This window comes from Lathamus discolor, chromosome 8, assembly GCF_037157495.1.
Source record: "Lathamus discolor isolate bLatDis1 chromosome 8, bLatDis1.hap1, whole genome shotgun sequence".
NCBI lineage: Eukaryota > Metazoa > Chordata > Aves > Psittaciformes > Psittacidae > Lathamus > Lathamus discolor.
The window spans coordinates 20,347,646-20,358,005 of record NC_088891.1 but is presented as its reverse complement, the minus strand read 5'-3'; the positions used below and the strand labels follow the sequence as shown (position 1 = coordinate 20,358,005).

At 60.2% G+C, this 10,360-nt stretch overlaps 1 protein-coding gene across 6 annotated transcripts; it reads left to right on the top strand.

The window, feature by feature from the left end:
* Positions 1-1,395: 1,395 nt before the first annotated feature.
* Positions 1,396-10,354, top strand: CLK3 (CDC like kinase 3). Of its 6 annotated transcripts, none has more exons than XM_065688998.1 (13): positions 1,396-1,477; positions 1,606-1,757; positions 3,342-3,549; positions 5,603-5,696; positions 5,967-6,033; positions 6,654-6,770; positions 7,134-7,300; positions 7,429-7,523; positions 8,423-8,552; positions 8,968-9,050; positions 9,393-9,472; positions 9,630-9,720; positions 9,975-10,354. In XM_065688998.1, the coding sequence occupies exons 2-13, from the start codon at positions 1,606-1,608 to the stop codon at positions 10,158-10,160; spliced, it is 1,470 nt and encodes a 489-aa protein (XP_065545070.1). In that variant the 5' UTR covers positions 1,396-1,477; the 3' UTR covers positions 10,161-10,354. The 6 variants fall into 6 exon arrangements, with proteins under 6 accessions (XP_065545070.1, XP_065545069.1, XP_065545071.1 ...); XM_065688997.1 differs by having other exon boundaries at positions 5,603-5,711; XM_065688999.1 differs by lacking the exon at positions 1,396-1,477 and having other exon boundaries at positions 1,676-1,757; positions 3,311-3,549; positions 5,603-5,711.
* The last annotated feature ends 6 nt before the right edge of the window (positions 10,355-10,360 follow it).

The following is a 10,360-nucleotide window of genomic DNA, read 5'->3' as shown; positions in this document are numbered from 1 at the left end:
CTGAAGCACGCACGGTGGGTTCTGGTAACGGTGGGGAGCAGACACCCTTGGTGCGTGGCATTTAGCCACCAGCAGCACCACGACTGCAGGCAGGATGGTGCTGCGATAGAAGCGGCTCCCCTGGCTCTGGGGTGCTCAGGGACATGGTCTCAGTTGGGGGGGGGGCTCCAAAGCAGCCACCCCGACCTCACCGCGGGGTGTGGGACATCCCCACGGCCCCCCCAGCCCTGTCACTGCTGTGCTGATCCTCCAGCCCCGCTGCCCCAGCACCCAAAGGGACCCAAATCACTGCCCCTGCCTCCTCCCCAGCCCCACAGGCTCTGTGCAGCCGTGGTGGCCGCGCTGCGGCCCCCCCCAGCTCACCCCCCAGCGCTCGCAGCCGCTGTCTGGGCTGGAATCCACCCCTCCAGGCAAGCCCCCATCCCCAGCCTCCGTCCCTCCCCTCCCTGCACAGCCTTGACGGGCCTGCAGAGAGCCCAGCGCAGCTGGGAGCATCCCGCTGGGACACTGCTCGGTTTCCTCTTCCAAACCCCGAGATCCCTTCAGCAGAGCCCGGACACCCGCGCTCCCTAAGGAAGCACAGGAAGGCTCCTCTTCCATCCCTAGGGCTGGCACCACCCCAGGAGGACTCGCACCCGTCCCGAGCTGAGCAGGAGGTCACAGTAACCGGCACCAACCCCAGCCCCGGAGATGGCGGGCTCAGAGGCCAGGCTGGACACGGGCTTGGAGCACCCTGCTCCAGTGGAAGGGGTCCCTGCCCCGGACAGGGGTTGGAGCTGGAGGAGCTTTAAGGTCCCTTCAACCCAGCCCTGGCTGTGGTTCTAGGGCTCTATGGATCCAGCGCTCCATGGCTCTGTGGCTCTATGGCTCCATGGCTCCATGTCTCTATAGCTCCATGTCTCTATGGCTCTATGGCTCCATGGCTCCATGGCTCCATGTCTCTATGGCTCTATGGCTCCATGGCTCCATGTCTCTATAGCTCCATGTCTCTATGGCTCCATGTCTCTATAGCTCCATGGCTCTATGGCTCCATGTCTCTATGGCTCCATGTCTCTATAGCTCCATGTCTCTATGGCTCCATGTCTCTATAGCTCCATGGCTCTATGGCTCCATGTCTCTATGGCTCCATGGCTCTATGGCTCCATGTCTCTATAGCTCCATGTCTCTATAGCTCCATGTCTCTATGGCTCCATGTCTCTATAGCTCCATGTCTCTATAGCTCCATGTCTCTATAGCTCCATGTCTCTATGGCTCCATGTCTCTATGGCTCCCTGTCTCCCTGTCTCTGTGTCTCTGTGGCTCCGTGGCTCAAGGTCACAGCGAGGACCCGGCCGTGCCCGCAGCCCCGCTCCCAACGGCCCGGCCCGGCTGCACCGCGACCCGGGGCGGGCGGAGCCCGGCGGGGCGGGACCGGAAGCGGAAGCGGAGCGGAGCGGAGCGGCGGCGCTGGGGCCGGTGGGGCCGGGCCGCAGCCGCGGTGAGGGCCGGGGAGCGGGGCCGGGGCCCGGGGGCGCGGTGCGGGCCCGGCGGGGAGCCGGGGCCGGGGCTGGAGCCCCTGCGGGCGCGGCCGGGCCGGGCCGAGCCGGACGCCGCCTGTCCCCGCAGATGCATCACTGCAAGAGGCACCGGGCCCCGCAGCCGCAGGGCTGCCCGGGCCCCCGCTGGAAGAGGAGGAGGTCCCGCAGCAGGGACGGCTGCGAGGGGCGGCTGCGGGAGCCCCCCCGCAGGGAGCTCGGCCGGAGGTCGCGGTCCAGGAGGTGAGGGCCGGGGATCGGCGGGGGGGAAGGGGCGCCCGGTTCATCCGGTCCAACCGATCCCGGCACCGCCGCGGCCACCGCTGCCCCACGGCACTGAGGCCGCGTCTCCACGGGGGGTGAGCACCTGCAGGGCCGGTGCCCGCAGCCCTGCCCTGGGCAGCCTGTTCCAATGCCTGAGCACCCTCTGGGGCAGGAATTGCTCCTCAGCTCCATCCAAACCTGTCCTGGGGCACGCTGAGGCCGGTTCCATCCCATAAGCCCGGTCCCTGCCCTGGTCCCCTTCGTTTCCTCGCTGCAGCTCGGCTTTAAGCCTGTAAACCCCAGCGGTGGAAGTGAAGGGTTTAATGCCGTGAGCATCCCTCCCGCGTCCTGAAGCTCGTCCCAGAGCAGCGCCTTTAACATTGCTACGGGAGGAGAACGTGCCCTGGGATGGTGCTTCCTGGTTCCGAGGCTCTGGGGGCACTGGAGCCGCTCTGCCCCACAGCCCGCTTCCTCCTGCAAGGATTACAGCTGGCAGAGCGAGCGGCTGTGCTCTCGGGAAGGATCCAGCGCTGCCAGCGGAGCTTTCCTGCTCTGGATTTTACCTCTTTGTTCAGCATCCCGCAGGGACAGTCAGGTGCTGGATAAGGGCTGGGAGCTGCAGTGAGGGCTCTGGAATAGGTGGGGACTGAAAGGGGCTGCTGGCTCCTCGCTGCTCCGTGGTGCCGGAGCCGGTGCAGGCAGAAGGGAGCTGGGTTCATCCTTAGCTTCCCGACACGTTCTACAGGTGGATTTCTGGCTTGGGGTTACCTGAAGGAAGCGGATCAGGAAGCACTCCTGATGCACGCAATGGGCTTTTCCATCTCCCCGTTGAACGGGGTTGGGATGGCCCCAGGCCCACTGAAAACCTTCCTGCCCCTTTAGCCTGAACTCACAGGCACATTGCTCTGCTCTGCACTTGAGTCCTTCAGGTTCTTTGCGTTCCTCTGGATCTTAAAGGTCCGCGCTGACGTTTCCCATGGCGGTGTCTGGGGTCGAGTATCCATGTGGGAACACCTCCTGCCGAAACCCCAGCCGCTCACTGCGGCTGTGACGCGGGGCTTGGAGCGGAAGCTGGGCTGTCAGGCCTAGCTTAGAAGCACAGCTCTAGTCCGAGGTGCTGGCTCATGGAGCGTGGGGCAGGAGCCTGAGCGCACCGTGGGGACCGAGCCTGCCTTGTGGCTCCTGCTCGTGAGGCACGGATGTGTGTGTGTGCGTGTGCTTGGTGGTTTGGGGCCTCCGGTCCCCCTGGGGCAGTGACTGCAGCATCACTGCAGGCTTCGGTCCTCCTTTAAGAACTAACGAGGGATCCCCCTGGGGCTGGTACGCAGCTGGTGCGTGCTGGCAGAGCTGGCTCAGGTGAGGCAGGCAGCCCGGATGCAGCTCCAAGCGGGTGCTTTCCCCCCAACCCCTGACACCACACCATGGCCTCTTCCAGCCGCCCGGGAAGTGGTCCCTGAGCGGCAGCAGAGGGGCGTTTGGAGCTGGGACCCTCCTGCTGCGTCCCGGTTCCATGGGGACCGTGTCTTTTCCAGGCTCACAGAGCCGTTGTTGCTTGTGCCGCAGCGCTGACAGGATGCCGTACCCCCGGCGGTGCAGGCGGGACAGCGAGGCCTACAGGTTTGAAGAGCGAAGCCCGTCCTTTGGAGACGATTATTACTCGGGGCGCGCGCGGAACTGGCGGCGTTCCAGAGGCCGGGAGCAGCACCGTGCCAGGAAGTACCAGCACCACTGCCGGAAGCGCAGGACCAGGTCTTGTAGCAGTGCCTCCTCGGTGAGTAGCATCCAGAACGAGCTGAGGATTGCTCAGGGTTTTAACTGTTCTTGCCTCCTTCCAGCTCGGAGCGCTGGGTGAGTACCTCTGATCCCATTCCTCTGTGTGTTTCCTTGCCATGTGGAATGTACAAGTCCGGAGCCTGTGTCTTGTTGAGCAGGGAGTGTTCGTAGCTCTTGGTTTCGCGCTAGTCCAGCCCCTGTGTAGCCTGAATACGTGAGGAAGCCAAGCTCTGTGCTCAGTGCAGCCAGGAGGGGATCAGGGCAGGCTTCAAATGGCACACACGTGACAGCCCAGCGAGGGGGAGCCCTGGCCCAGGCCAGCCTGCCTGCAGGGACTGCACTGGTGGGGCTTGGACGTGGCCAGGGCTCTGTTGTGCTCCCTGCAGCCCCTCGGGGGGGTTGGTTTGCAGCACTGGTACCCAGCTCCCGTGGGGGCACGTCCAGCTGCCTCCGTGCCAGCATCCCATAGCAGATGGGATCAGTCAGCCCAAGTCATGGCCCTGGTGGTGTTAACCCCTGGCCCACCAGGTGCGGGGAAAGGCTTCTGCCTTCCGAGGATGTGCACACGTCCTCTTTCCCTGTTTCCATACAGGCAGCTCGAAACTTGCCTCTTGTCCACTCCTTCCCAGGATTAATAGCGAATATTCGGAAGCGGGTGGGAAGGCTGCTCCTGGGAATGCCCTGGAAGCGCTGGGAGGTCTCTGCCTCACCCCTGCTCTCCTGTAAGGGCCGTTTCCATCTTCCACCCCTTTGTTGCCTTTAAGTGTTTTGACAGCTCAGTGAGGGAGTCCTGACCCCTGCAGTCCCAGTGGATGCTGCGTGCCCGGGAACTCTGCTTTCCCCCCTGGTTCTGTCCGGTTGACTCCTTAAGCCTTGTTTTAGGAAGAGCCAGGCTCAGATGGAAACCCTCCGGTGTGGTCGGGGTGTGCGTGTGATGGTGATAACGGGGTGCAGGTTTGGGGCTGGTGCGATCTCAACCCTTTGGAGCCTCACGTCTGTCTCCCTGTCCTCTCCCCCTTCTCCTCCTTCAGTTGACCTTTAGGGGTTGGATTGTAGCTCATTATTCCGGACTAGCTGTGGGGGGCACAGAAAGAGAAGCCTGGGAATGGTGAGCTTTGGATTCATTTCCGTGGCTGTGGAGATTGTAAGTTACTTTGAAGGCTGACTAGAAACAGAGCAGGAGTTAGGGCAGAGTCTTGCTTTGTGGACCCCAGGTCCCTGCAGGAATGTTCAGCTGGAGGTAGCAGTGGGGAACGTGGCCTCGTACCTTTGGGGGATGCCTGGAATGAAATGGTCCCTGGGGCTTCATTCAGCTAAAGCCCTCCCCAGGCTTAAAGCTGCATCCTGTGGCCCCAGGCGTGTTTGCACCGAGCCGGGCGTGTGGATTTCGGGACAGTGAGTAGCTGGCTCCGTCAGGAAGGGCAGGACACCGGGTAGGTGGTGATGTGCTAACCGAGGCTCTAAAGGGCTACTCAGAGGCAGAACTGCTCCTCTGGCTTCTACTGGGCAGCTTGTCCAAACCGACAGCTCCAGGTGCCCTTCATCACGTTTGCCAGCGGAGAAGGTGAGGTTCTCCTGGCAAAGCCCTTCTCCTGCCCTGCCTCCGGCAGCACCCTTGGGATCCGCTGCTCTCTGGGCAATGGTGGTGCCTCGGAGCTGAGCATCCCAGCTGCTGCCTCCCTTCCGAGACTCACGGAACCCCAGCCTGGTTTGGGTCGGAAAGCACCTTAAGCTCATGCACTTCCAACCCCCTGCCCCGGGCACCTCACCCTTAACCGTGCGGCCCAAGAAGAGGGGGGCGTTTTCCCTCCGCGTAGCGTACGAGCGAGTTTTCGTTACATACCTGTAGCTGTTGATGACTTTTCTGTTTTGAAGTCGGTTTGTGTCTTGACGTGTCCCTTGCAATATCCCTATCGTTATATATGCTGTGTGCCTTATGAAATGCTGGCATCTGGGAAACCCGACGCACCGTCATCTCCAACCTCTGAATGGCGCCGCATTCCCGCCGCTCGGAACCGGTCGTGTGCCGTTGCGGGGGGCGGTGCGTACAGAGAAGCCAACAGAGCAGTAAGCGCAGCAGGAGCGTGGAAGATGACAAGGAAGGTCACCTGGTGTGCAGGATCGGCGATTGGCTTCACGAGCGATGTACAGCCACCTTGCGTAAAACTTTACCTCTTTCTATCCCCGTGTTAGAGCACATCTCTCGTGCCCTCCTCGAGGGGGCTCTGCTGTTTGATTGCTTGTAACTGGAGCGAGCAGTAACTTGCCTCAGGCAGCCGATAGACACTTGAGTGTTAATGAGGGTAGCGCTGAGATGCTTTGGTTTTGCTTTGCCGCGGTGTTGCTGGGAAGAGGCAGGACCTCAGCTCCCGCCCGGGCTCCCGCGTTCACCTCCGCTCCTGTTCTCTCTCCTAGATGAGATCGTCGGCAGCCTGGGCGAGGGCACCTTTGGCAAGGTGGTGGAGTGCGTGGACCATGCCAGGTGGGCACCTTCCCCTCCAAAGAGCGTGTCCCTGGTGCCTCAGGGGCTCACAAGGGTCACGGTTTGGGCCTGGGAGCAGCTGTCACCTCCCGCTTGTTGAATTCGGTTGTTACAGCAAGTGGGAAGGGGCCTGGTTCGTGCCCGGCTCCCAGGGAAGCAGGGATGTGCTCTGCAGCCAAGTGCTTCGGCACAGGCGGTCCCACCGCAGTAACTGCAGCAGAGGGATGGGCCAGGCAGCGGGGAAAGCGACCTCTTCATGTGCCGGGGTACTCCCCTGCTTTAACCTCTGCTGTGGTTACACTTGAGCCCTGCCTCTTCCTGCCCCTTGTGTGGCTCTGAGCTCTGGGGTCAGTGGGGGTCTGCTGGGATCTCCCTGCGAATCCCTCTGGCACACCTGGAGAGGGGAGGTGGCTGCAGCTCTTTGGAGTGTTACCCAGCAGCAGCCTTTCCCTTCACGTCAGCTGCTGGCCAGGCAGCATCAATCTCTGGCAGCCCCCGAGAGCATGACTAAGCCTCTCAACATACGCAGACGTGACCGGGCTGTGCCCTCGCTGTGTGCGGGAGGACGGGTTTATGTGGGCTTTGTCTCTGACTCCAGCCTTCGGTCTCTTCCCTTACAGAGGCAAATCCCAAGTGGCACTGAAAATCATAAAGAACGTTGGCAAGTACCGAGAGGCAGCCAGGCTGGAGATCAACGTCCTCAAAAAGATCAAAGAGAAGGATAAGGAGAACAAATTGTAAGTCCCTACAAGGCTCCTGGGTACCACGTCCTTACAGACAAGTGGTGTGCTTGGGCCATAAAACCACAGCCTGGTTTGGGTTGGAAAGGACCTTAAAGCTCACCCAGCTCCAACCCCTGCCAGGGAGGGACCCCTTCCACTGGAGCAGCTTGCTCCAAGCCCCTGTGTCCAACCTGGCCTTGAGCACTGCCAGGGATGGGGCAGCCACAGCTTCTCTGGGCACCCTGTGCCAAACTCCTCCTGAGGCTCTGAAGAGGAGAGCTGCTGAGTCAGCTGGCCCAGCGCTGCTGCTCACCAACCACTTCTGAAGCAGGCAGAACCGTGCAGAACTGCCCTGCCTGATGTTAACCCTCCCCGCAGCCTCTGTGTCCTGATGTCGGACTGGTTCAACTTCCACGGCCACATGTGCATCGCCTTCGAGCTGCTGGGCAAGAACACTTTCGAGTTCCTGAAGGAGAACAACTTCCAGCCGTACCCTCTCCCTCAGATCCGGCACATGGCCTACCAGCTCTGCCATGCCTTGAGATGTACGGCCCCGGGGCCAGGGGTGGGATGGGAGGGAGCTGAGGAGGAGCTGAGCTTGGTGCTTGGCTGGGCAGAGTTGTTTGGGTGCTTCACGGTGTGTTTTTTCCTTCTCCTCTCCACCCCGGTGCAGTTTTACATGAGAACCAACTGACTCACACCGACCTCAAGCCAGAAAACATCCTGTTTGTCAACTCGGATTTTGACACTCTCTACAATGAGAAGAAGGTGGGTTGTGTCCAGTGGATGGGGAGCAGCCTGCCCTTCCCTCCCTGCAGACATTGGATCTTCCCTGTCCCCTGCGTGCCCCACCAGGCCTTGGAAGTCTGGTCAATGGGAGGAAACTGGCCTTTCCCTCTTCCATGTCTTCTGAAAGCCCCTCTGCTCTGCTCTGCTCTCGTGAGACCTCACCTGGAGCATTGTGTGCAGTTCTGGTGTCCTCAGCATAAAAGGACATGGAACTGCTGGAACAAGTCCAGAGGAGGCCACGAGGATGATCAGGGACTGGAGCACCTCCTGTATGAAGACAGGCTGAGGAAGTTGGGGCTTTTCAGCCTGGAGAAGAGAAGGCTGCGTGGAGACCTCATAGCAGCCTTCCAGTGTCTGAAGGGGGCCTATAGGGATGCTGGGGAGGGACTCTTCATTAGGGACTGTAGTGACAGGACAAGGGGTAATGGGTTAAAACTTAAACAGGGGAAGTTTAGAGTGGATATAAGGAGGAAATTCTTTCCTGTTAGGGTGGTGAGGCGCTGGAATGGGTTGCCCAGGGAGGTTGTGAATGCTCCATCCCTGGCAGTGTTCAAGGCCAGGTTGGACAGAGCCTTGGGTGCCATGGTTTAGTGTGAGGTGTCCCCATGGCAGGGGGTTGGAACTGGATGATCTTAAGGTCCTTTCCAACCCAAACCATTCCATGATTCTGTAAGACTGCTTTAGGGGCTCCAGTCCATGATGTGGAGGAGCACTTGGGGCTTTCCTCAGCGCTGAGATGTAAAGAGCTCAGAGCTTTGCAGTTATAATCCTTGTCCTTGGCAGTGCAGCCACAGCAGCTCTGGGGCCAGGGCTCCTCTCAAAGCCCAGCTTCACCCTGGACCAGCTCCCAGAAGTCCTGAGGGTTTCTTTGCTTGCAGAGCTGCGAGGAGAAATCCATTCGGAACACGAGCATCCGCGTGGCTGACTTCGGCAGCGCCACCTTCGACCACGAGCACCACACCACAATCGTGGCCACCCGGCACTACCGGCCACCGGAAGTGATCCTGGGTGAGTGCTCCTGGTGCTCCGGGAGTCTTGGAGGATGGAGGAGAACCCTTGTTCCAGGGACTGCTGCAAAACCAGCTTCAGAGCACCCCGGTTCTTGGGGAAAGCCTGTTCCATGGTGGTGATCCCAAGGTCCTGATGGTGTAGTCACGGACAGGGCAGGCTCTTGGCATGGAGTGCAGAGAGGAAAGCCTGTGGGACTTGGGAAGTGCTCAGACTGGCTCCAGGGGAATGTGGAGTCAGCATAAGCTGGAACAAAGTGTCTGGGGGAGACTCAGCAGTGTTTGCACAGCACCGGGGAGCACGCAGGTCGCTTCTAGGTCTGCCTCTGTGTAATCCCTGCAGTTGCGCCAAGGAGCTAGGAGAAACCCGATGGGAAGGTGTTGGGAGCGCCCAGTGACTGTGATTCTCTTTGCAGAGCTGGGCTGGGCGCAGCCGTGCGATGTCTGGAGCACCGGCTGCATCCTCTTTGAGTATTACCGCGGCTTCACGCTCTTCCAGGTATGGTTCTTGCAAGGGGCATTGTAACCTCGAAGTCCTCAATGTCTGAAAGGGCTCAGACTTAGGGGAAGGGAAGGGAAACGCAGACCAGGCACTGAAATCAGAAGCTGAGTTTGAAAAGAAGCCCAGGAAAGGTCAGGGTTGGAGGAATTGTGCATTTCCTGGAAGCACAAGGCTCGGATCACCTCTGTGAAGAACAGAAGAACCAAGAGGCAGAAGGGGGCAGAACCTGCATCGTTCCAGAGGCTTGTCCCTTCCCCTGCTCTTGTGGGGGTGACGGACCTTTTGCGATCAGCTCTCCCAAGCTCTGAACTAACGCCCCGTTGCTGTGTCCCTTTGCAGACCCATGAGAACCGGGAGCATCTCGTCATGATGGAAAAGATCCTCGGGCCAATTCCATCCCACATGATCCACAAAACTCGGTGAGCGCCTGCTCCTGCCCTCAGCCAGCCCAGGCATCTGTTTGTGGCCGATTACTGAGGCTGCAACCTCTCTGTCCTTGCACTGGGTATAACCGTAGGAGATGCGCTGGCTGCACATCCCAGGAGCACCTTTACTAACACCACCTTCCCTTGGCAGGAAGCAAAAGTATTTCCACAATGGAAACCTGGTTTGGGATGAGAACACGTCCGACGGGAGATATGTCCAAGAGAACTGCAAGCCCCTGCGGGTAGGTGCTGCTGGAGGCCTGGCTGCACTGCTCCTTCCCCTTATTGGTGGGGGGGGGCTTCAGGATGGGACTTTCCCTTAGGAACTGGCTTTTGCCGAGCCCCAGGGCTCTCCTCTGCAGTTGAAGTTGATTGGAGTGGGTGCAGCTGAGGGATGCTGCGTTAGGTGCCATGCATCACTAACCCGGGGCCTAGGGCTCGGTCCCTGTCCTACCAGAGTGCTGCACCCTCCTCCCTGTCCCCCCTTCTCGTGCAGACCTACATGTTGCACGACTCGCTGGAGCACGCGCAGCTCTTTGACCTGATGCGGAGGATGCTGGAATTCGAGCCTTCCCAGAGGATCACGTTCTCGGAAGCCCTCCTGCATCCCTTCTTCACCGGCCTCTCCGCAGAGGAGCGGATGCTGTGCGGCCGCGGCGCCAGCCGGGACCTGAGCAGATGACGGCCGGGGCTGGGGTGATTCCCGTTGGATTTGTACCTCCAGGATCGGAGCCCAGCCCCGCTCAGCCTCAGAGGGCTGGGACACTGCACCAAGGACCCTGGGGCCGGGAAGGGAGGAAAAGCTCCCTTGGAAAGCACAGATTTGTCTATTTATATGTTGTAAAGTTAAAATAAAGTGTTTCTTATTGTTTGCTACTTCCC

Bases quoted from the DNA above. Each gene is read 5' to 3' on its own strand.
- CLK3 (XM_065688995.1), top strand. From the start codon at position 2,187: ATGGTGCTTCCTGGTTCCGAGGCTCTGGGGGCACTGGAGCCGCTCTGC. The intron at 2,374-3,310 runs GTGCTGGATAAG...TGTCTTTTCCAG, and splicing joins CATCCCGCAGGGACAGTCAG to GCTCACAGAGCCGTTGTTGC. The intron at 9,473-9,629 runs GTGAGCGCCTGC...TTCCCTTGGCAG, and splicing joins CACATGATCCACAAAACTCG to GAAGCAAAAGTATTTCCACA.